The sequence below is a fragment of the Ahaetulla prasina genome, chromosome 10 (assembly GCF_028640845.1).
Source record: "Ahaetulla prasina isolate Xishuangbanna chromosome 10, ASM2864084v1, whole genome shotgun sequence".
Classification (NCBI taxonomy): domain Eukaryota; kingdom Metazoa; phylum Chordata; class Lepidosauria; order Squamata; family Colubridae; genus Ahaetulla; species Ahaetulla prasina.
In genome coordinates, this window is record NC_080548.1 from 2,049,392 (window position 1) to 2,075,134 (window position 25,743).

The window sequence follows — 25,743 nt, forward strand, 5'->3', positions numbered from 1 at the left end:
AATTGTATATATTTTGTTCTTATTCCGGCTGTACACCGCCCTGAGTCCTTCGGGAGAAGGGCGGTATAAAAATCTAATAAACCATAAACCATAAACCATCCTCATTTGTGCAAGGCCTCCCCTGCAGGTGAAGGACAGGAAGATGCACTGCAGCGATTCTTGGAGGCGACTCTGGTGAGAGCTGCCAAAGGTCAGATGGGGGCAGAGGAGGTCATAAATGCAGACCGGTTGCCACGTGCCCAAATTTTGGACCCATTGCAGTAGGAGTGCACAACAGCCAGAACTTCTAAGACGGTCCTCCATTTTTGCAGCACTGTTGTAACTTTGAACGGATGCTGAGCCAATGGACGCAGCCTAAGGATTACCTATTTTATCTTTAGATAAGTTGCTTTATATGAGGATCTCAGCAATAATTGTTATTTTCCCCCAATTTTAATACAGTTTTGCTTAATACATTTTTCCACAAAAATCATTTTCGTGGTGTTTATATATCTGCAACCATCCCTCCCTGAGCTCCAAGGCCTTTCTCCTGAGTGGGCAATGAACTTTCCCATGGTGAGGACCATCTGGTGATTGTAAGCTTTCCCCAGATTGTCACATCCTTGGCATAACAACCGGTGTTAGAGGTTTCTTTTTCCTTGTTAGGAGCATATATATCTTGAGGGTGGGAGACATCAGCATCTTCGTGGCTGTTGGTCACTCTCTAATTTGGGCAGAGCTGACTGGTGCTACATTAGCAGGATCAGTCGGGGGGGGGGCGTATCAGGTCCGAGAAATGTATGCAGGGATGCTAGCTTTTTGGTGGGGGGAATGGAGTGATCTGTATATGAAGTTTCTGCTTCCTGCATTACTGTGCTAATCTCTATATGATGTTTCTGTTTCTTGCATTACTTTGTTAATTTCTACATGAAGTTGCAGTTTCTGTTTCCCTGCAATGATGTAGTGTGGGAGGGGTTTTGTTAGCATTGCTTTAAATAGCTGGTTTTAAGTGAGAAGCTTAGTTGTTGCCTAAATCTCTTGTTAACACAAAGAGATAAATAAAAGCTCCTTTTGGAACAACTGCAGTTTCAAGAGTCCTGCTTTCCTGGGAAGATTGGAGAGGCAAGACCTTACAGGGTGGTTGGATCCACTTAGATTTCCACAGGTTGCCTGAGAAATTTGTCGAGGCAGGTTTGGTTGAAATTTGTTTTTAATTTTTATCCAGCCTTTATTACTTCATAAATAATTCAAGGTGACAAACATACTCAATGCTCCTTCCTCCTCCTATTTTCCCCAAAACATTAATCTTGGGTTGGACTGAGAGTGACTGGCCCAAAATCAGCCAGCCAGCCAACTGTCATGCCTAAGGCGAGATTAGAATTCACTGTCTTGTCTTCTATCCTGGTCCCGTCATCACTGGACCAAAATGGCTCTGAAGACCTGGTTAAGACTGGGACATAGAGAGCCCTGTAGCTCAGGATAAGAGGCCTCCTGGGTGGTCAATTCCTGCACACTGTCCAAAGGGGCTGAGCGCATTGGCAAAACATGACTCTCATCAAAGGCAGGTAAGAATTCAGGTTACAGCCGACACCAAGGCTGCAGGACTAGCAATATTTCTCTCTGCTTCCTGCATCCAGAAGCTTCTGTGAAGCCATCTAATTATGGTTTAGCCCAAGGGTCGGCAACTTTAAACACTCAAAAGAGCCACTTGGACCTGTTTCCTACAGGAAAAAGACACACTGAGAGCCACAAAACCTGGCCAACTCGATGTCACTCACTCCCACCCAGTCACATGACCATGTAGCCACGTCTATCCAGCCACAAAAACTATTCTCTATGTCAGGGGTCTCCAACCTTGGTCCCTTTAAGACTTGTGGACTTCAACACCCAGAGTCCCTCAGCCACAGCCGGCCAGGGGGTTACGAGAGGAGGGGGGGAAGAAAGTGCAGGAGCGAAGCTGCCTTTACCTGACTTTACGCTGGGATCTCCAACCTTGGTCCCTTTAAGACCAAGCAAAGCTGGCTGAGGAACTCTGGGAGTTGAAGTCCACAAGTCTTAAAGGGACCAAGGTTGGAGACCCCTGCTTTATGCCACATTTGCGCTTAAGGCAGCCTTCGCTTCTTGCCACTTTGGGCTGGAGTCCAAAAAAGAAATAAGAGGGGCGGAGCGAACTAGTGATGGGACAGAGGGCCCAAAGAGCCACTTATGACTCCGGAGCCGAGGGTTGCCGATTCCTCATTTAGCCAATAAACATGGTTTAGTGTATTGACTGATTTATATCCTGCCTGTAATGTATTTAAACTTTAGGAGGGAAGTTTGGGCGGGAACAAAGCACGTTGCTGATTGGTTGAAGCCTCAGCCAAAAAAGTATTTAAAGAGGGGTTTCTGCCTGTTGTTCTTGCTGGGATCACTATAAACTAAAGAGCTGTTGTCACTCACTGGTCTCCTGCCTCTTCATTGCCCAAACTTAACATTGGCGACGAAGGTGGGATCTTGAGGCAGTGAGATTGGGAAAAAGAGCTGAAGGAATTCGCGAACCCAGCCAGTTTCAAAGGGCAGATATTAGCGATGTCAAGCTACACGCCGCCAACACCATTTGACCCAGCCAAGGAGAAATGGGGGTCGTACATGGCTCGTTTCGAGTGTTTCCTCGAAGCAAACGAACTGCAGGGCGTCTCGGATAATCGGAAGCGAGCGTACTTCCTGAGCCACTGCGGACCAGAGGTTTTCGATACCGCAGAGTCACTGTCGGAACCGACGCCGGTACAATCGGTACCGTGGCAAACACTACAAACAACACTACGAGCACACTACGCACCGGTACCTTCAAAATTCGTCCAACGGTTCAGAGTAAAGCCGCGAACCACTGTGAGTACAGAGATTTGGAGGACTCCTTACTCGAACAACTCATTTGTGGGGTCAGGGACATCCGACTACAGAGGCGGTTGCTGTCCAAAAGCAACCTGACTCTGGCCATAGCCTTGGACGAGGCCAGGGCTCATGAAATGTCCACCAAAGCGGCGGAGACCTTGCAAAAGCCGAACACGCAGGGTGCCAGAGCGAAAACAACACCGGTCCACAGCGAGGAAGTCCAGGCCGAATCGGAAGGTGAGGAAGAGGAAGAGGTTTTCGTATGTAAAAAGTTTTATTTCATTTTCCAACAACCTATTCAATATACAGTCTCTTATTCAACATTAATCATTAACTTTCATTTGTTACTTATTCGGACCTGCCCAGCTACCACTTCCTTCCTTAACAAACCTTCCTCCTCCCTTCTCTACTTTCTTCTACTTTCTTCATCCTTCCTCTCCTTCGCTTTTCTACATCCTCTCCTCTTTCCCTACTCTTCTCTTCCACCCTTTCTAACCCTCTCTCTTTCCCCTTTCTTCTTCCTCTCCTTTCCCCTTTTTCTACCTCTCTCTTTCCTACCTGCTTTCTTCCTTCACTCCCTCCTCTCCCTCTCCATTCCCTTCTGAAATGGCAGCTGAGCAGCCCCGCTTTCATTTCAGATTATTTCTATTTCTTAATTACATATCTTCAATCATTCCTTTACATTGATCCTTCATTCCCAGAACAAAGTACAGGGTATAAAATTAACAATCATAAATTAAAATACAACATAAGTCAAGACCTTAACTCCCCTTCCAAAAACAAAAAAAAAACATTCTTCTTCCAGTCCATTATATATCAGTCCATTCCACTCCTAAAATCTTCAGAATCTTCCAATTAAGTTAGTATTTTCAGTTCATCAATAAAATATCTTCATCAATTAAGACCAAATATATATCCAATCTTCATCGATCAAGACCAAAACGATATTCCATCTTCCAGTATTCATCAAAAATTCTTCTATAATATACCTTTCTTCCTTAACAGTGTCCCAAACATAATTCATATTTCCAGCTTAAATTCTTAAATTTTTATCCAATCTCCAAAAGTAAACAATATTCTATCTTCTCATATCTTTAATATCACTTACCTAAATCAAATAACATTGCTAATATTAATATTTCTTCAATTTACCTTACAATTAAACCCTATATATATATATATATATAAAAAAAGATACCATCAAAATCACATCTTAAACATTCTCCTTCCCCTTGTCTTCTATCTTACACATTTCCTTACACATTTTCAATCTCCAAAAATATCACTTACATAAATCAAATAACATTACAAATATTAATATTTCTTCAATTTACCTTACATCTAACAAATAACATTATTAAAATTATAACTTATATCCAAAATATATCAATTATAACAATTAAATTCTATTTAACCAAATACCAACATTACATCCATAAATTTTTCTATCTGTCCTCCAAAAGTTAAACAATATTCCATCTTCCCATTCCTTTATACCTCACATATATCAAATAGTGATATACCCAAAATAAGTCAGTTGTAAAAATTAAACCCTATGTATATATATTAAAAAAAGAAAATACCATCAAAATCACCTTAAGCATTCTCCTTCCCCTTGTCTTCTATCTTACACATTTCCTTACACATTTCCTTACACATTCTCCTCCATCTGCTCACCCAATCAGCTTAACATCTAACAATAAAGACTTTCCAATCCTTAATATATTGGTGTAAAAATCTCTTGTTTAAAAACTTATTAAGAAAAGATAAGCCTCCAAAAGTTCCTATTAAAAAAAAAAAAAGAAGAGAATAAAAAAAAAGATCCATATTTAAAATAAAGAAGTTTGCAAGATTTTAATAGTTAGTTCTGTTTGCTTAAGAGCCATTCATAAACTGTAAAATCTACCAAAAAGAAAAGAAAAATTTCAATAAACTTTCTTCTTAAACATTGTGATAAAGAAAAGGTAAAAGGAGAAAAATTATTAACAGTTCTTGTAAAAGTAGCTTGTTATATTCTTCTTCTTTATAGTTTCGCTTTCCTTTGTTTATTGCAAACGCCATTTTAAATCCACTCAAGTTGAAAGTTAGTTGTGAAAATCATTAACAGTTCTTGTTCATTTCATTTCATTTTAAAAGTAGCTTGTTATGCTCTTCTTTATAGTTTCGCTTTCCTTTGTATATTGCAAACGCCATTTTAAATCCACTCAAGTTGAAAGTTAGTTCAAAGGAAAGCTATTTAAGAGCTGAAGTTAAAATTTATTACTTGCAAATTCTCTATTAAAAAAATAAAATAAAATAAAAAATAAGTTTCCGTATTTAAAATGAAAAAGTTTGCAAGATTTTAATAGTTAGTTCTGTTTGCTTAAGAGCCATTCATAAACTGTAAAATCTACCAAAAGAGAAAAAGAAAAATTTCAATAAACTTTCTTCTTAAACATTGTGATAAAGAAAAGGTAAAAGGAGAAAAATTATTAACAGTTCTTGTAAAAGTAGCTTGTTATATTCTTCTTCTTTATAGTTTCGTTTTCCTTTGTTTATTGCAAACGCCATTTTAAATCCACTCAAGTTGAAAGTTAGTTCAAAGGAAAGCTATTTATGAGCTGAAGTTAAGATTTATTACTTGCAAATTCTTGCTAGTCCTCCTGCTCTGTTCTGTCTGTGTTGAATTCTCTTTTAGGAATAAATCTTGACACAGAGATGGTCGCGCTTCGCTCTGTGTAAACAGAAGCACCCTGGCACGGAGTCATTAGGCTATAGGAGCTCACCCTTCGATCCCTGGTTAAATTCCAGGGGATCCCGGGGAGCTCTACCCAAATCCTGACCACTCTTCCCTCTCCCTTCATCCGGGGGAGGGAATCACAAACCGTTTGACAGCCCATGTACGCTGTCAGGGACGGTTTGACGAAACCCAGGGCAGACGATCCCAAGGGAACGTCCGCGAAGCCTGCGTTGCCAGCGGAAGTGAGGAAGAGGTTTTCCACACCGGGAGGCCGGAGAGAGGTGACCGGGACGAATGTGTGAGTTGCGGGGGCCAACACCAACGACAAAACTGCCGGTTCAAAGACGCGGTTTGTCGGCGGTGCGAAAAGAAAGGACATATAGCTCAGGCCTGTCGAGCCCCCCAACCTTCCCGCCAAAAATTCAAACCGACCAATCAGGGCGCCGGAGCAGCGAAGCGGCCCGGGATTGGTCCTTTCAAAAAGGGCGCGAAGCTGAATCAAACCACTGTGAGAGTGGGCCACGCATCGACACGACTAGAAAAAAAGATTTTTACCAAAACATACATTGAAGGAGTGCCGTGCAAAATGGAGGTGGACACCGGCTCATCAATCACAATTATGTCTTGGGACACCATCACGAGGGACCTGCCAGACATCGCAAAACGCCAACTACAAACCCAGAAACTGAGAGTGCAAGACTATCAAGGAAATCGGATCCCTGTTCGAGGAGTCACGTCTGTCAGAGTAAAGTACGGACAGTTCAAGAAGACCCTGCCTATCACCGTCGTAGACGGAGCTCTACCGAGTCTGCTAGGGCTGGACTGGTTCCGGGCCTTGGGCATGGGAGTGACCGGGGTCTACAGAAACGAAGTCAACCTTAAAGATGAACTGCTGAAGGAGTTCGAGGACGTCTTCGAGGACTGCCTGGGCAAGTACGTGGGGACCCCTATTTCGTTCAACCTAGACCCACAAGTTGCCCCCATTAGGTTAAAGACTAGGAGGGTCCCATTCGCCCTAAAGCCCAAAATTGACAGGGAGTTAGACAAACTAGTAAGCCAGGGGATACTAGTCCCCGTCGACCATGCCAAATGGGAGACACCCATAGTGACCCCAGTCAAACCGGATGGATCAGTCCGAATTTGCGCTGATTACAAGGCAACGCTTAACAAAGCATTGCAGAAGAGCACATACCCCATCCCAGTAGTGCAACATTTGCTGCACTCGTTAGGATAAGGGCAGGTTTTCGCCAAACTCGATTTGGCTCAAGCCTACCAACAACTACCCGTAGATAACAGCACAGCCGAGGCACAGACAATTGTCACACATCGAGGCGCCTTCAAATGCACTCGACTCCAGTTCGGAGTCAGTGTGGCTCCAGGGTTATTCCAAAACCTAATGGAACGGCTGTTACAGGGTCTACCCGGGGTGGTCCCCTATTTCGATGATGTATTGGTATCAGCAGAGAACTTAGACGAGTTAGGGGTAAAATTGAGGAAAGTATTGGGCATTTTCAGGTCTGCTGGGCTTAAGGTTAAGCTCAACAAATGCCAAATAGGGGTAGAATCTGTAGAGTTCCTGGGATACCGAATAGATAGGGAAGGGATCCACCCCACTGAGAGCAAAGTACGAGCCATTAGAAAGGCTCCAGCTCCAAAAAATAAAACGGAATTACAGGCATTCTTAGGGCTTGTTAACTTCTATGCAGTATTCTTAAGGAATAAGACAACAGTAGCCGAACCGCTACATAAATTACTAGCGAAAAAAGCTACTTGGGCCTGGGGCAGGGTTGAGGCTAGGGCATTTGAGGGGATAAAAAACCTCTTGTCCAGCGATAGCCTCCTCATCCAGTACAATGGCACATTGCCCCTAGTACTAGTTTGCGATGCATCACCATAGAGGGTGGGGGCTGTGTTCAGCCATAGGTTACCGAACGGAACAGAAGCCCCTATAGCGTATTACTCCCGAACAATGTCCTCAGCAGAAAGGAACTACAGCCAACTAGACAGAGAGGCATTGGCCATAGTCAATTTAAGAAATTCCACGAATACTTATTTGGGCGAGATTTCGAGATAGTCACGGACCATAGACCCCTATTGGGACTCCTAGCGGGCGACCGCCCAACACCCATCGCACTGTCACCCAGGCTGACCAGATGGACGATTTTCCTAGCAGCATACTCTTACAAATTGCTCCACCGCCCAGGAAAAGACTTAGGGCATGCGGACGCTCTTAGTAGATGCCCTTTACCAGAGACTATCGAAGACCCGACCCCGGGGACACCCGTCTTACTAATTGACTCTTTGGACTCTGGCCCAGTCACATCTAAGGAAGTGGCTAGGGCATCTTACAGGGATATTATCATACGGACTGTAATCGGTTGGGTACAAAGGGGATGGCCCGCTGTGCCGGGCGAGTGTTTCAAAGACTTTGCGAAAAAACGATCGGAACTGTCGGTTCAAGGGAGGTGTCTGTTATGGGGGGATAGGGTGGTTATTCCGGAAAAGTTACGCGGAAATGTGTTGGAATTGTTGCATGTGGGCCACCCGGGGATTGTGAGGATGAAGAGTTTAGCGAGGAGCTATGTGTGGTGGCCCCTAATGGATAACGACATTAACGACAGGGTAGGGAAATGCCAATCCTGCCAAGAGTCAAGGCCACTACCCCCTACAGCCCCAATTAGAGAGTGGGAGAAACCCCAGGGCCCATGGTCCAGGATTCACATAGATTTTGCCGGGCCGTTCCATGGGCAGACCTTTTTAATTGTAGTAGATGCCTACTCAAAATGGTTAGAAATCATAATTATGAAAACTACAACGGCCGAAGCAGTTATCACAGTCCTGAGGCATCTATTCGTAACACACGGCCTACCAGACACCCTAGTCTCCGACAACGGCCCGCAATTCACGGCAACCCAGTTTGAGGGGTACTTAGCGGAAGAGGGCATCCGACATGTCCTCTCGGCGCCTTTCCACCCGGCGACGAACGGACTTGCAGAACGTTTCGTTCGGAGCGCCAAGGAAGCGCTATCTAGAATAAGTCCAGGCGATTGGCAAACCAAAATTGATACCTTCTTGGCAGTCCAACATAGAACCCCCTGTGTGACAACTGGCCGTAGCCCATCAGAGCTATTGATGGGTAGAAAACTCAGGTGCCCCTTAGACCGATTAAACCCAACATACACCCCAGATGGGTACAAGGGTAGCAAAGAAAAAACCAGGGAAATGTCAGTAGGTGACCCAGTATGGGCACACAACTATAGCGAAGGCCCAGTATGGTTAAAAGGGACCATTCTAGGCATAACCGGGCCGAAATCATATATAGTGGACATGGAGGATGGCCGGGTATGGAGACGCCACATAGACCAATTAAGAAAAAGAGTACAAGGCAATCCAGAAACCAAACAGCCAGGCCCTGACTACCAAATGTTTGAATCTACAGCTGATTCAAACCCGAGGCGAGCGGAGGACTTATCTGACTCCGAAGAAGTCCAGCGACGCCAACCGGCTCCTCCTGAAGACAGCAGGGATGACTCTGCCAATAATCCGGGGCCGGACGGCCCAGAGGAGAAGCGGGGAGGAACAAACAGTCCCTCCGACCAGCTCGACTCACTCCCAGAGAATGAATTGCACAGGTCAGAAAGAGTTAGGAGACGCCCTGTCTACCTGCGTGACTACGTGGAAAAATAATTGCAAATTTTATGTAAATATGGGTACAAAGCGTTCTGGGAGGGAAGGAGTGTAATGTAGTTAAACTTTAGGAGGGAAGTTTGGGCAGGAACAAAGCACGTTGCTGATTGGTTGAAGCCTCAGCCAAAAAAGTATTTAAAGAGGGGTTTCTGCCTGTTGTTCTTGCTGGGATCACTATAAACTAAAGAGCTGTTGTCACTCACTGGTCTCCTGCCTCTTCATTGCCCAAACTTAACACTGCCTTTATTATTTTTATAAATAAATCAAGGGGTAAACACATCTTTTCATGTGTATGCTGCCACTATACATTTCCCTTCAAGTTCCTCAGGATTTTGACCATACTTGTTCATTTTTGAGATTACTTTGGTTGAGATAGGAGGATCATTTTATAGTGCATTCAGAAAGTATTCAGACCCCCTTCACTTATCAATTTTGTTATGCTGCAGCCTGATTCTACTGTTGTTGAAATTCATGTTTTTTCTCATTAATCTACACTCAGTACCCCATAATGACAAAATGAAAACAGAATTTTAAAACAGAATGTTCAAGTTGCACATTATTATTATTATTATTATTATTATTATTATTATTATTATTATTATTATTATTATTATTATTATTATTATTATTATTATTTCAATTTTTATACTGCCCTTCTCCCGAAGGACTCAGGGCGGTGTACAGCCAGGTAAAACAAACAATATAATATACAATTAAAATACAAATTAAAAAAACTTATTACATAAATTGGCCTAAAACTTTGGAACATGAAAACTAAAACCCACTAAAAAGTTACTAGTAAAAATTTAAAACCAATAAAATTTAAAACCAATAAAATTTAAGCCAGCCCCGCGCGAATAAATAAGTATGTTTTTAATTCATGGAAGGTCCAAGGTCAGGTATTTGGCGAAGTCCTGGGGTAGTCTGCTCCAGAGGGAAGGAGCCCCCACAGAGAAGGATCTACCCCTGGGGGCCGCCAGCCGACATTGCTTGGCGGATGGCACCCTGAGAAGTCCCTCTCTGTGTGACCAATTTTACGCGGGAGAAAACCCGAATAACCAAAGTCCTACCTCCATTATCCTCCACCTAGAAACAAACAATCTACTCTCTAATAAACAATTTGGTTTCAGAAAAAAATTATCATGTAACTTACAACTTTTTCACTGCAAAAACATATGGACTACAAATCTTGATCAAGGCAAAACAATAGATGCAATTTACATAGACTTCTGTAAAGCTTTTGACTCAGTGGTACATGACAAACTTCTTCTAAAACTAAAATCCTACGGCATCTCCAGACCCTTCCATATCCAATTATGGAAGGGTCTGGAGATGCCGTAGGATTTAGTTATCCAACAGCGTTCCTGTCAAACAGACAACAAGTGGTCAAAATTTATTTATTTATTTATTTATTAATTGTATTTATATACCACCCTATCTCCCGAAGGACTCAGGGCGGTTCACAGGCAAATAAAAAACACATAAATACAGACTTAAAATAACAATTAAAAAACTTATTCTAAAAGGCCGAATGTTTAAAAACAATATAAAAAATAAAACCCATTTAAAACCCATTTAAAACCAATAAATTTAAAATCTAATCCAGTCCTGCGCAGATGAATAAGTGTGTTTTAAGCTCGCGACGGAAGGTTCGAAGGTCCGGAAGTTGACGAAGTCCTGGGGTAGTCTGCTCCAGAGGGTGGGAGCCCCACAGAGAAGGCCCTTCCTGGGCGCCGCCAGACGACACTGCCTCGCTGACGGCACCCTGAGGAGTCCCTCTGTGAGAGCGCATGGGTCGGTGAGAGGTATTCGTAGCAGTAGGCGGTCCCAGAATAGCCCGGCCCTATGCCATGGAGCGCTTTAAAGGTGGTTACCAAGACCTTGAAGTGCACCCGGAAGGCCACAGGTAGCCAGTGCAGTCTGCGCAGGATAGGTGTCATACGGGAGCCACGAGGGGCTCCCTCTATCACCCGCGCAGCCGCATTCTGGACCAATTGCAGCCTCCGGATGCCCTTCAAGGGGAGCCCCATGTAGAGAGCATTGCAGTAATCCAGGCGAGACGTCACGAGGGCGTGAGTGACCGTGCATAGGGCATCCCGGTCTAGAAAGGGGCGCAACTGGCGCACCAGGCGAACCTGGTAGAACGCTCTCCTGGAGACGGCCGTCAAATGATCTTCCAGAGACAGCCGTTCATCCAGGACGATGCCTAAGTTGCTCACCCTCTCCATCGGGGCCAATGACTCACCTCCAACAGTCAGCCGTGGACTCAGCTGACTGTACCGGGATGCCGGCATCCACAGCCACTCTGTCTTGGAGGGATTGAGCTTGAGCCTGTTTCTCCCCATCCAGACCCGTACGGCTTCCAGACATCGGGATAGCACTCCAATAGCTTCGTTGGGGTGGCCCGGTGTGGAAAAGTACAGCTGGGTGTCATCCGCGTACAGCTGGTACCTCACACCGAAGCCCCTGATGATCTCACCCAGCAGCTTCATATAGATGTTGAACAGAAGGGGCGAGAGAATTGACCCCTGCGGCACCCCACAAGTGAGGCGCCTCGGAGCCGACCTCTGCCCCCCTGTCAACACGCTCATGCATCGATCGGAGAGATAGGAGGAGAACCACCGATAAACGGTGCCTCCCACTCCCAATCCCTCCAACCGGGCGCAGCAGGATACCATGGTCGATGGTATCAAAAGCCGCTGAGAGGTCTAATAGGACCAGGGCAGAGGAACAACCCTATCCCTGGCCTCCAGAGATCATCCACTAACGCGACCAAAGCCGCTCCGTGCTGTAACCGGGCCGGAAACCGGACTGGAACGGGTCTAGATAGACAGTTTCATCCAGGTGTAAGGAAACTGATATGCCACCATACTCTCTACAACCTTCGCGCAAAGCGGAGACCGACGATAATTACCTAAAACAGCCGGGTCCAGGAAGGCTTTGAGGAGGGGCCTCACCACCGCCTCTTTCAAGGCGGCCGGAAAGACACCTCCACCAAAGAAGCACTCAGAATCGCCTGGAGCCAGCCTCGTGTCACCTCCTGAGTGGCCAGCACCAGCCAGGAGGGGCACGGGTCCAGTAAACACGTGGTGGCATTCAACCTACCCAACAACCTGTCCATGTCCTCGGGAGCCACAGGGTCAAACTCATCCCAAACAATGTCACCAAGACCACCCTCAGACATCTCACCTGAGTCACCGCAATTTTGGTCCAAACCGTCCCGAAGCTGAACGATTTTATCATATAGATAACCGTTAAACTCCTCAGCACGTCCCTGCAACGGGTCATCCCGCTCCCCCTGGTGAAGGAGGGAACGAGTCACCCGAAACAGGGCGGCTGGGCGGTTATCTGCCGACGCAATGAGGGAGGAGGCGTAGCAACGCCTCGCTTCCCTCAATTCCCTCAATGATAGGCAGTGCCCTATCAAATCCTGTTCCTGTCAATAGCGGCGTTCCCCAAGGCCGTGTTCTTGGACCAACACTCTTCAGATTATACATTAATGATCTCTGTGACCATATTAAAAGTAATTGTGTTCTTTTCGCTGACGATGTCAAACTATTTAACACTACCAACAATACAGCTACCCTTCAAAAAGACCTTGACTTTGTGTCAGAATGGTCAAAAACTTGGCAACTCCAAATCTCAACCAGCAAATGCTCTGTGTTACACATTGGAAAAAAGAATCTAAACACTAAATACAAACTCGATGGACATTACCTTACAGATGACCCCCACCCTGTTAAAGACCTTGGAGTTTTCATATCCAATGATCTAAGTGCCAAAGCCCACTGCAACTACATCACAAAAAAGGCTTTAAAAGTTTTAAACCTAATCTTACGTAGCTTCTTCTCCAGAAACACTACCCTACTAACCAGAGCATATAAAACATTTGCTAAACCAATTCTTGAATACAGCTCGCCTGTCTAGAACCCATACCACATTTCAGACATCAATACAATTGAATGCATCCAGAAATATTTTACAAGAAGAGTTCTCCACTCCTCTGAATACAACAAAATACCTTATGCCAGCAGACTTGAAATCATGGGTTTAGAAAACTTAGAATTCCGCCGCCTCTGATGGGATCTGTGTTTAACTCATAGAATCATCTATTGCAATGTCCTTCCTGTTAAAGACTACTTCAGCTTCAATCACAACAATATAAGAGCAAACAATAGATTTAAACTTAATGTTAACTGCTTCAATCTTGATTGCAGAAAATATGACTTCTGTAACAGAGTTATTAATACTTGGAACACACTACCTGACTCTGTGGTCTCTTCTCAAAATCCCCAAAGCTTCAACCAAAAACTGTCTATTATTGACTTCACCCCATTCCTAAGAGGTCAGTAAGGGGTGTGCATAAGAGCACAAACGTGCCTACCGTTCCTGTCCTATTCTTTCCTTTCATTATATCCAATTAAGGTAGATATTACATAATAATAATAATAATAATAATAATAATAATAATAATAATAATAATAATAATAATAATAATAATAATAATAATAATAATAATATTTTAATTTGTATACCGCCCTTCTCCCGAAGGACTCAGGGCAGTTTACAGCCAAAATAAAATACAGCAACACATACAATACTAAAAAACATTTTAAAACTTATTAAATTTGGGCCAATATTAAAATACAAGTAACCCTAAAAATTAGTAAAAATTAAAACCCCATAAAATCGGCTAAAAAATTAAAATTAAAATTCAAGCCAGTCCAGCAAGACGAAATAAATAAGTCTTAAGTTCACGGCGAAAGGTCCGAAGGTCAGGTATTTGTCGAAGTCCAGGGGGAAGCTCGTTCCACAGGGTGGGAGCCCCCACAGAGAAGGCCCTTCCTCTGGGGGCCGCCAGTCGACATTGCTTGGCTGACGGCACCCTAAGGAGTCCCTCTCTGTGAGAACGCACAGGTCGCTGGGAGATACAAGACAGCAGTAGGTGGTCCCGTAAATATCCCGGTCCTAAGCCATGGAGCGCTTTAAAGGTGGTAACCAATACCTTGAAGTGCATCCGGAAGACACTCTGCGCAGGATGGGTGTTACATGGGAGTTCCGAACTGCTCCCTCTATCACCCACGCAGCTGCATTCTGGACTAACTGGAGCCTCCGAGTGCTCTTCAAGGGGAGCCCCATGTAGAGAGCATTGCAGTAATCCAAGCGAGAGGTAACAAGAGCATGAGTGACCGTGCATAGGGCATCCCGGTCCAGGAAGGGGCGCAACTGGCGAATCAGGCGAACCTGATAAAAAGCTCTCCTGGAGACGGTCGTCAAGTGATCTTCAAACGACAACCGCCCATCCAGGAGAACGCCCAAGTTGCACACCCTTTCCATCGGGGCCAATGACTCGCCCCCAACAGTCAGCCGCGGCTACATACTTATATATATAGGTCTTTGGTTGTTCGGGTTTTCTCCCGTGTAAAATTGGAAGTGTCTTGGCGACGTTTCGACGAAGTCTCATTCGTCATCTTCAGGCTTCAGCTTCGTGCTTCTGGGAGCAATGTGTGATCGCAGCTGTTTCTTCCTTTTAACTGCTAGTGGGGGTTTGAACTGATTGGGTGGGAGCTTGGCTGTGCTCTGATTGGATGGGGGTTTTTCTGTGCTCTGATTGGCTGGGGGTGTGTCCTGTGTTGGTGGGGGCTTGGTTGTGCTCAGTCTAGTCTGTGCTGCAGGGGGATTTGAGCTGGTGAGCTGCATAGCTGTTGTTTGGCTTTGTGGTCGTGCTACATCTTCATAGTGGGTGTCAGTCTGCTGCATGAATGGATTGGAGGGGTTTGAAATGGCTAATGTTGCAGCTGCGGTCTGGCTTCTGGTCCTTGGTCGTGCTTCATGATCAGTGTGGGTTTGGGTCTGCTTTCTGGGTGGATGTGCGGTGGTGACATCCTGTGTGGACCTTGTGAGTGTGGGTCTGGTGTCATTCCTCGTGTTAGGGACTCGTTTGTCAATAAGGGCGGGTTTCCAAATGGCTGGTAGGCGGGAGGTGTCATCTCGTTTGTTCATGCTGTGTGGGCGTTTTTCTATCTCAATGGCTTCTCTGATTATTCTGTTGTTAAAGTGTTCAGTTTTGGCGATAGTTCTGGTCTTTTTAAAGTCAATATCATGTCCTGTGACTTTAAAGTGTTGGACCAGGGAAGAAGTTGGTTCCTCTTTTTTGAATGAGTTCTTGTGTTATTCTTCTGTTGGTTTGTCCAATGTATGTGGTGGGGCCAAGGACCAGAAGCCAGACTGCAGCTGCAACATTAGCCATTTCAAACCCCTCCAATCCATTCATGCAGCAGACTGACACCCACTATGAAGATGTAGCACGACCACAAAGCCAAACAACAGCTATGCAGCTCACCAGCTCAAATCCCCCTGCAGCACAGACTAGACTGAGCACAACCAAGCCCCCACCAAAACAGGACACACCCCCAGCCAATCAGAGCACAGAAAAACCCCCATCCAATCAGAGCACAGCCAAGCTCCCACCCAATCAGTTCAAACCCCCACTAGCAGTTAAAAGGAAGAAACAGCTGCGATCACACATTGCTCCCAGAAGCACGAAGCTGAAGCCTGAAGATGACGAATGGGACTTCGTCAAAACGTCGCCAAGACACTTCCAATTTTACACGGAGAAAACCCGAACAACCAAAGACCTATATACAAACACCCGTGAAAACCTCAGAAAACAAATATATATATTTGTGTGTGATCGCAGCTGTTTCTTCCTTTTAACTGCTAGTGGGGTTTGAACTGATTGGGTGGAGGTGTGTTCTGATTGGATGGAGGTGTGTTCTGATTGGTTGGGAATTTGGCTGTGCTCTAATTGGATGGTGGGGTTGGCTGTGCTCTGATAGGCTGGGGATGTGTTCTGTTGGGGGGGGGCTTAGTTGTGCTCAGGTTGGTTTGAGATGCAGGGGGATTTGAATTGGTGAGTTACATTGCTGTTGTTTGGCTTCGCGTTTGTGGTCGTGCCCCATCTCCATGGTGGGTGCCAGTCTGCTGCATGTATGGATTGGAGGGGTTTGAAATGGCTAATGATGCAGCTGCGGTCTGGCTTCTGGTCCATGGTCGTGCTTCATTATCGGTGTGGGTTTGAATTTGCTTTCTGTATGGATGTGTGGTGGTGACATGCTGTGTGGCACTCACGAGTATGGGTCTGCGTCATTCTGTAAGCACCTAGCCTGAAGATGACGAATGAGACTTCGTCGAAACGTCGCCAAGACACTTCCAATTTTACACGCGAGAAAACCCGAACAACCAAAGACCTATATACAAACACCCGTGAAAACCTCAGAAAACAAATATATATATTTGTGTGTGATCGCAGCTGTTTCTTCCTTTTAACTGCTAGTGGGGGTTTGAACTGATTGGGTGGGAGCTTGGCTGTGTTCTGATTGGGTGGAGGTGTGTTCTGATTGGTTGGGAGTTTGGCTGTGCTCTAATTGGATGGTGGGGTTGGCTGTGCTCTGATTGGCTGGGGTGTGTTCTGTTGGTGGGGGCTTAGTTGTGCTCAGGTTGGTTTGAGATGCAGGGGATTTGAATTGGTGAGTTGCATTGTTGTTGTTTGGCTTCGCGTTTGTGGTCGTGCTCCATCTTCATGGTGGGTGTCAGCCTACTGCATGTATGGATTGGAGGGGTTTGAAATGGCTAATGATGCAGCTGCGGTCTGGCTTCTGGTCCGTGGTCGTGCTTCATTATCGGTGTGGGTTTGAATCTGCTTTCTGTATGGATGTGTGGTGGTGACATGCTGTGTGGCACTCACGAGTATGGGTCTTGCGTCATTCTGTAAGCACCTAGCCTGATGATGACGAATGGGATTTCGTCAAACGTCGCCAAGACACTTCCAATTTTACACGGGAGAAAACCCGAACAACCAAAGACCTATATACAAACACCCGTGAAAACCTCAGAAAACAAATATATATATTTGTGTGTGATCGCAGCTGTTTCTTCCTTTTAACTGCTAGTGGGGGTTTGAACTGATTGGGTGGGAGCTTGGCTGTGTTCTGATTGGGTGGAGGTGTGTTCTGATTGGTTGGGAGTTTGGCTGTGCTCTAATTGGATGGTGGGGTTGGCTGTGCTCTGATTGGCTGGGGGTGTGTTCTGTTGGTGGGGGGCTTAGTTGTGCTCAGGTTGGTTTGAGATGCAGGGGGATTTGAATTGGTGAGTTGCATTGCTGTTGTTTGGCTTCGCGTTTGTGGTCGTGCTCCATCTTCATGGTGGGTGTCAGCCTACTGCATGTATGGATTGGAGGGGTTTGAAATGGCTAATGATGCAGCTGCGGTCTGGCTTCTGGTCCGTGGTCGTGCTTCATTATCGGTGTGGGTTTGAATCTGCTTTCTGTATGGATGTGTGGTGGTGACATGCTGTGTGGCACTCACGAGTATGGGTCTTGCGTCATTCTGTAAGCACCTAGCCTGATGATGACGAATGGGATTTCGTCGAAACGTCGCCAAGACACTTCCAATTTTACGCGGGAGAAAACCCGAATAACCAAAGTCCTACCTACAAACACCCACGAAAACCTCAGAAAACAAATATATATATATATAAACATACTTATGCTTTATATATGCTTATATATTATATAGTTATTTTCATGCTTATGCTTATATATACTGTTATGACAAAATAAATAAATAAAATAAAATAAATGTTTTAAAGTTATTAAAAAGAAAAAAAACTAAATATCACATTAGCATAAGTATTCAGACCCTTTACTTAGTACTTTGTCGAAGCACCTTTGGCAGCAATTACAGCCTCTAGTCCAGGGATGGCTAACCTTTTTGCCGTCACATGCCAAAAGTGGGGGGAGCGTGGAGGGGTCATCTGCACACGTGCCCACACCCATAATTCAATGCTTCCTGGCCCCCGCACATGTGCACGCAATTCCCCTGTGCTCCCCCCGCTTTTGGCACACGATGGCACTGTGGGACAGGAAGGCACGTTTTTCAGCCTCCCCAGGCTCCAGAGGCTTTCTAGGAGCCTGGGGAGGGCGAAAACGGCCTTCCCCACCCCTTTGGAGGCCCTCCAGAGGGCGGAAACAGCCTGTTTCCTGACTTCTTGTGGGCCCAGAAGGCCCCAAAATCAGCTGGCCAGTGCGCGCATGCACACTGGAGCTGAGTTAGGGCAACGCTCACGTGCCCACCGGTATGGCTCCCCGTGCTACCTGTGGCATGCGTGCCATAGGTTCGCCATCACGGCTCTAGTCTCTTTGGGTATGATGCAACAAGCTTTGCGCACCTGGATTGGGAGATTTGCTGCCATTTTTCCTTGTAAATCCTCTGAGAGATCAGTCAGGTTGGATAGCAACTGTCAGTGGACAGCCATATTCAGGTCCCTCCAGAGATGTCCAATATGGTTCAAGCCAGTGCTCTGACAGGGCCACTTTAGGACATTCACAGATGTCACTAAACGACTCCTGTGTTGTCCTGGCTGTGTGCTTAGGATCATTGTCATGTTGGAAAGTGAATCTGAATCCCAGTTTGAGGCCCTGAGTGCTGTGGAGCAGGTTCTCATTGAGGATATCCATGTACTTTGCTCCTTTCAGCTTTCCCTCAACCCTGAGCAGTCTCCCAGTCCCTGCTGCTAAAAAACACCCCAACACGATGCTGCCACCACCCTCACTGCTGGGATAATGTTGGGCAAGTGATGAGCGGTGCCTGGTTTCCTCCAGATACAACGTTTAGAATTGAAGCCAAACAATTCAATCCGGACTCACAGTCTGAGTCCTTCAGGTGTTTTTTTGCAAAGTCCAAGCAGGCTCCTCAGTGTTTTGCACTGAGGAGAGGCTTCTGTCTAGCTACTCTGCCATAAAGCCCAGATCGGTGGAGGGCTGCAGTGATGGTTGTCCTTCTGGAACTCTGTCCCATCTCCAAGCTCTGGAGCTCAGTCAGGTTCTTGGTTACCTCTCTTACTAAGGCCCTTCTCCCCAATTGCTCAGTTTGACCAGCTCCTCGAAGAGTCCTGGTTGTGCCTAATGTCTTCCATTTGAGAATTATGGAGGCCACAACACTTTTAGGAACCTTCAGTGTAGCAGAAATTTTATTATAGCTTTCCCCAGATCTATGTCTTGCAGCAGTCCTGTCTCTGAGTTCTGCATGCAGTTTCTTTGACCCTATGGCCTTAGCTCTGCTACAGTATGCATTGTAAGCTGTAAGGCCTTATCTAGAGAGCTGTGTGCCTTTCCAAATCGTGTCCAATTTAATTTACCACAAGTGGACTCCAAGGTATAGAAACATGTCAGCAACGATCAAGACAAATGGGAGGCACTTGAGCTAAATTTCAAGTGTTGTTGCAAAGGGTCTGAATACTTATGCCAATGTGATATTTCAGTTTTTTCTTTTTAATAAATTTATAAATTTTCATTTCTAAAATTGTCCTCACTTTGTCATTAGGGCAAACTGAGTGTAGATTAATGAGAAAAAATTTAATTTCAACAACTGTACTATCAGGCTGCAGCATAACAAAATTGACAAAACTGAAGGGGGTCTGAATACTTTCTGAATGCAGGGCTATATATTGCAGGGCTGTCAAACTCACGGCCTGTGGGCTGGATGCAACCCACACCCATTTTAGCAAAAGGGGGGGGGGGAAGTCCCGATATGTCACGTGACGAAGCTGTGATGACGGGAGTTTGACGCTCCTGGCATATACTGTAGTATAGGGTTTCAGATTTGCTCACATCACAGATTTGTAAAAAGGCAAAATACCCCCTTCATCATTACTTCTTTTCTCTAATGATTCCTAGCATGAAGCTAGTTGTTTTCACCGCTTCCACCCATACAGTCAGGTTGGTATTTATTGGGGCAATGAAAGTTTTCTGGCATTTGGCCTCTGCAGCCCCACCCCCCCATTGAATTTGAACCATTGGGGAATTAGTCTTTTTAATATACCCACCTACCCAGGTTTTGGTGACTCCTAAATGATGAAAGTTGTATGACCAGAGGTGACCTGTTCCCTCATTAGTCCATGACAAATCAAGCGAGTAAAGGTCTCGGGTTGGTTCTGAGTGTTACAGTTATATTTGAATAACAGAGAAACAAAGGGACCCTGGAGGTCTTCTAGTCCAAACCCTTGCTCAAGCGGGAGACCCTATACCATTTCAGGCAAATGGATGTACGGTCTTTTTTTAAAAAGCCTCCAGTAATGGAGCATCCACAACTTCTGAAGGAAATCCATTCCACTGGCTTTTTGTCCTATTAGGAAGTTTCTCCTTAGTTTCAGGTTGCTTCTCTCCTTGCTTAGTTTCCATGCATTGTTTCTTGCCCTGCCTTCTTATAGTTTGCTCCGCTCTTCTTTTGGCAGCCCAACTAGAACACTCAACGTGAGGTCCCAAAAGAGGCGTCTACGCAAGGGAAAGAGGCTATCATTAGGCTGAAAAACACCCATCAGAGAGAGAGCAAAAATGTTGGGAGTAGCCAAAACTGTTTGGAAATTTCTTAAAAGAATGAATTAGCTGGCAGGCTCAGCAACACCAAAAAGCCTGGAAGATCAAGGAAGACACTAAAGTGAATAACCACAGAATTCTGTCATTGGTGAAGGAAAACCCTTTCACAACATCTGGCCAAGTCGTGAATACTCTTGAGAAGGTAGCAGTGTCATTGCCAAAGTCTACAGTCAAGAGACAGCTTCACAAATGTAAATATAGAGGCTTCACAATAAGGTGCAACCCAGTGGTAACTTTCAAGAACAGAAAGATCAGATTAGATTTTGCCAGAAAAACTTTTAAAAAGCCGATCCAGTTCCAGAGTAGGATTCTTTGGGCTGATGAAACTATGATTAACTTGCACTAGAATGGTGGGAATAGAAAACTGTGAAGGAGGAAAGGAACAGCTTGGGAACTGAAGCGGACCACTTTCTCTGCCAAACATGATGGAGGCAGTTATGGCATTAGGCATGCACAGCTGTCAATGGAACCGCGTCAGTGGTGTTTATTGATGGCCTGATTGCTGATAACAGTAGTAGGATGAATTCTGAAGTGAAATTAGCTATGAATCTGCTCAGATTCAGCCAAATGCTGCAAAACTGATAGGATGCTGCTTCATATTGTGACCCAAAACCTACTGGTATTTCTCAACCTGGGCAACTTTTAAGATGTGTGAATTCTGGGAGTTGAAGTTGCCTAAGTGGAGAAACAGGGACCTATGGTAAAAGCAACCCAAGGGTAAAAGCAACCTCAGCAAAGAAACCGCCAAGTCAGGCCCCTGGCCCCAAGCCAAGAACGCGGCTGCCCAGTTGCTGGAGGCCGAAAGAAGCAACAGCCGAAGGCAGCTGGTCAAGGCGCAGCAAAGGATCTCAAAGGAGGAAACTCAGCGTTTGGCCATGCCCACCCTCAGCTTCACTATGAAGGATTTCATCCACGAATTAAAAACAATCCTTATTTTAACTATGTTAACCATTTATGAGCCACCAAAAGTGGAGCTGGGTGTATTAAAAGTGGCTGCAATTCCTCAGTGGGTCATGCCACTTTGGTCAAACCCCAAGCTTTGTCAAAGCTGAAAGTGTTGGCTCACATCTTGAATGTTTCACTTCACTCAACACCTGATTCTCATAGTGCTGTCTAACGTCCATGTGCATTCACCATGTAGTATGGCTGCAGTATTATTTGTCCTCATTATCTTTCTTATTGGTATTATCATCATTTGCTTTGTAGGTACACCAAGAGTTTCTGCACCGGAGACAGATTCCTTGAATATATAATCACTTGGCTACATAAAAGTATTCAATTCAATGCATGTTTTGTGTGCTGGTGCATAGAGGCCGAATGCAAAAAACCTTATCATTGTCCCAATACCAACCTGACACATATTAACGCTGGCATTCTTTGAGGCCCGAGATTTCCCCCAGTAACTTTTCAAATTTGTGCTTACCTATGTTGAATGACATCCATTACACAAACACATACAAAGTTACCATCACATTAAATAATTAGTGACATTTCTGAAAATTTTGTAAGAATAGACAGCAGATAAAACACCATTTAATTCCTCCCAATTTTATTTCCAAGTTTTTTCTTCTTCGTAGTAAATTGTGAGAGTCCTTGACAAAATCTAACCCTTCTCTATACCTGACAGTTTATTTGCAATTGTGAAGTTAGGATACACTCAGGTGTAAATTTCCTAACGTGTTCTCCTTCCTTCTTTTTGAAAGCATCCTAATTTTCCTGGGAAGTCAAAAACATTGGTTTATAAATAAAGGGATCTTAGATGAATAGGGCCATTCAATTTGCATTACCTAAATAGAGCTTCAGAATTTCCTGCTGCTTTGTGCAATTTGAACATTTTTTGCTCTCTGGAAAATGTGGTTTGAGCCAAGATACTGAAGTAAAAGATGACATTCCACATGCTGCAGAGTCACTAAGAATCTAAGTTTAACAAGCAGAAAATGGTTTACGGTATTCAGTCCTGAATATTCCCAATCAAGGTTATTTTCCAGCAATAATAAATATTTAAGTAAATATGTGAATATGTTTTAATGATTTGTAGCATTAATCTTTGCATTCTGGATTATTTTGGGATACGCACATCAGATCTGGAAGCAAAGAAGGTGCTTTGGAGCACGAAGGAAAGGCTGCTGTGTAATTCTTGGAAGGCCAGGCCCATTTCCAGGCCTGTGGAGCCAATGTGCAATCCTGGGAAAAGGCCATGGCAGATGAGCGTTGTGCGCATGCGCCATGGGCTCTGAAATGCTGCAACAGAACCTAATAGACTCCTCTTTGGCTGCAAAAGCAGTGAATGGCCAAAGCGTAGAAAGGCCTCCATAGTGTGGGCGGAGAGTGTTCTGGGTCCTCACTATTAAACAGTGTCATCTAGCAAGGCTCCAGAAGGGCCCATTCTCTCATCGGACTGCCTGCCCTCCGGAAGAGCATCCCCATGGCCCCCTCCTGCAAGGGCTTCAAAGTCTTTCTAAAATATGGCTTTGCTCAAAGGTTGGGGGTTGGGTTGTTTGTGATCCCTGACCCTGTTGGGGGAGTATTTTAGGCACTGGGTGATCTTTTAAACAATTCTAGGTTGGTGTTTTGTTTTGTTTTGCTTTGCCTGTTTTCTCTTTCAATTACATAAGCCACCCAGAGTTATTTTTGGAGTCATGCACCTTACATCACACACACACACGGCTTTTAAGAGCATGGCATTTCATGGTAAATATTGATTTCTACCAACATGCAGCATCTCAACCTTATTTCAGCAAAAGGGATTTCTTTGAGATCTTTGGCCCTTTGAGAGCCAACTCAGCCATGATTCCCAAAAGGTCTTTCACGGTTCCAGGAATGACAATTGTGACATGGCTGCAAGAAAAAAACAACATGCTTCAGTCCACTCATGTGTGGATTGCAGTCACTGAATGCAGAGATGAAGTTTATTAAATTTCCTTGGCATTTCTTTAAACAATGAAAAGCAAACCTCTATTACAAAATACAGCCCAAGGCTTTCACGTCCGACTTCACCCCTGCCTGAATCTCTGCTCTTGACGGCTTTGAGAACCTTCTTCCCGTCAAGGAGAGCAAGGAAGGGGCTGTGCGCACCGTCTGAACTTTCCTTAAGACACCCGAAGGGGCCTCTCAGGGGCTTCTCTCTGGAAGGGAGAACCAGCCAGGGGCCCAGTCGGCCTCCAACAAAAGCCCCTTCACCACCAAATTGGGTCACTCGTGCAACAGGCAGAGGGGGACCCAGGAGAATGGCAGCCGTGGTGAGCCAATTCTCTAGGCCGGCTTGCCCCAGAACGTCATCCTCTCTATCAGCCCCCCCCCACCTCCCCAGACCAAATGAGACCAATGTCTACGTGTATATATAATATATAAAAAATACAGAGCTTTGACTTCTTCATTTTGAAGTAAATGTACACGATACAGTTGTGAGCAGGAGGTAATTCTGAAAGAGACACAGGCCGTAGGACGGGTGGCATGGAGAGCAGATGATAAGCCCCCCCCCCAGCTCTACCACACCCAAGTCGCCCCCACCCCAGTGGTCCAAGAGAAAGAAAAATTCAAAATAAAATGGCACAACCCAAAAGGCTCCAATGAGTTTTGCAATTTTGTTTCTTCAAGTAAAGATGCACGAAGGGGTTTCTTCTCCCAGTTCACTTCAGTCAGTAGCAAATGTTAAGTCCACCTAAAAAGGCAGCTGTGCTTTTGAGTTCTTTTTTTGTGCCTTCCCCTTAAAACTGGAGCATCAGGAGCTCCTGCTCTTTTGGATCTTTCAATTGCTCTCCCCGCCTGATAGGGGAAGCCTTCCCAAAGCCTGGTGGGACAGTCCAATTCAGCCTGCATCTCTGTGCAGAATTTCTTTTTTTTTTTTCTTCTTTTTTTTTTAGACATAAGTAAGTAGAGGAGAGGGATAAAAACAGCAGCAACTTGGCCCAATTCCCTCAAAAGGTGCTGTTTGGCAAGAGGATCCCCCCCACCCCGAAAAAAAAAGACCCCATATGGGCCAAAGTGGTGCATTTGGCAAATTAAGAAGAGTCTCTAATAAAAATGAGCATGTGCAAATTGTTTTAAATAGTTGAATCCAAGCATCCAGATTAGACTCCTTGGTTACAATTCAGGTTATCTTGCCTTCTCCCAGTGGGGGAAAAGTCATCTCTCAAGTACCCAAGTGAAAAATCTCATCTGAGGAGAAAAAAACAATACACCACAAAAGAAAAAGAAACCTGGAGGAAAACCACAAACTAAAAGGCATTTACACCTCCCTCCTCCATCCACTTCAGCACCTGCTTTTTTGACACACCCGTGCAGCACAAAAAATGGGAAGAAAAACAGTGCGTAAGTGTATCTCCTCTCCAGAAAAGACTCAACCGAGGCTGTTTGGCAACGGGCAGAGCAGGCAGGGCCGCCTTCCGCGTGGCTGAGAAGGGAACGGGGCTGGGGGTGGGAAGGCTCTCGGCAGCTGACTTTCCATCAAAGGGAGGGTCTTCTTCCCCTCAACTCCGCACACTGGTTATAGCTGGAAGCCTTCCATGGGGGCCTCGGGCTGCTGGAAAATGAACTGCTGCTGAGCTTCATCCACTTGGGGGGCCAGAGTGGAGTCATCGTCGTCGATGCCGAAGTAGTGCTCGTACAAGTCGAAGGCCTTCTGGTAGATCTCTTGGTTTTCATGGCTCTGGAGAAACTCTATTTTATCCAGGCCTGAAGGAGAAAGACATCATTTACATGGAATTCCCCACCAAAGCTCAAGCGGCTCACACAACGGAGCCATCGAGTGCAGGCACCCCTCAACATTTAGTGACTGTCTGAAGCTACAATGGTGCTGACAAGCACTTGCACGAGCAGCAGGCATGCACACCCATTGGTGCAAATGGAGTTCACAGGCATGCCTGCCACTCGCACTGAATGATCTCCTCCCCCCCACCAACCCCCCTGCTGGAAAAGTTGGGGACCGCTGGCGTATGGGGTAGAGGATCATTTTTATTAAACATTGAGGGTTGGGGGAAAAAGGGCAGAGACTGATTAAACAATTTGAAAAATTAAAATTTTAGCCTGATGCTGGGAAGGCAACTTCAGGGCA

General features: G+C 45.2%; 2 protein-coding genes across 3 annotated transcripts in view; one reads left to right on the forward strand and one right to left on the reverse strand.

The window, feature by feature from the left end:
• Positions 1-8,128: 8,128 nt before the first annotated feature.
• Positions 8,129-21,755, forward strand: LOC131204243 (uncharacterized protein K02A2.6-like). The gene is made up of 2 exons (XM_058195259.1): positions 8,129-9,201; positions 20,549-21,755. Exons 1-2 carry the CDS (start codon positions 8,129-8,131, stop codon positions 20,619-20,621), a joined length of 1,146 nt encoding a protein of 381 aa, XP_058051242.1. The 3' UTR covers positions 20,622-21,755.
• Positions 21,756-23,580: 1,825 nt separating this feature from the next.
• KPNA6 (karyopherin subunit alpha 6) overlaps positions 23,581-25,743 on the reverse strand; it is a 38,345-nt gene continuing 36,182 nt past the window's right edge. For both annotated transcript variants that reach the window (XM_058195257.1, XM_058195258.1), the window contains one exon: positions 23,581-25,364. In XM_058195257.1, coding sequence (XP_058051240.1) covers positions 25,177-25,364 — 188 coding nt within the window. In that variant the 3' untranslated portion in view covers positions 23,581-25,176. The remainder of the gene's footprint in view (positions 25,365-25,743) is intronic.

Coding starts and splice junctions, on each gene's coding strand:
- LOC131204243 (XM_058195259.1), top strand. CDS start 8,129: ATGAAGAGTTTAGCGAGGAGCTATGTGTGGTGGCCCCTAATGGATAAC. Junction 9,202..20,548: donor CCAGAGAATGAATTGCACAG/GTCAGAAAGAGT, acceptor TTCTTTTGGCAG/CCCAACTAGAACACTCAACG.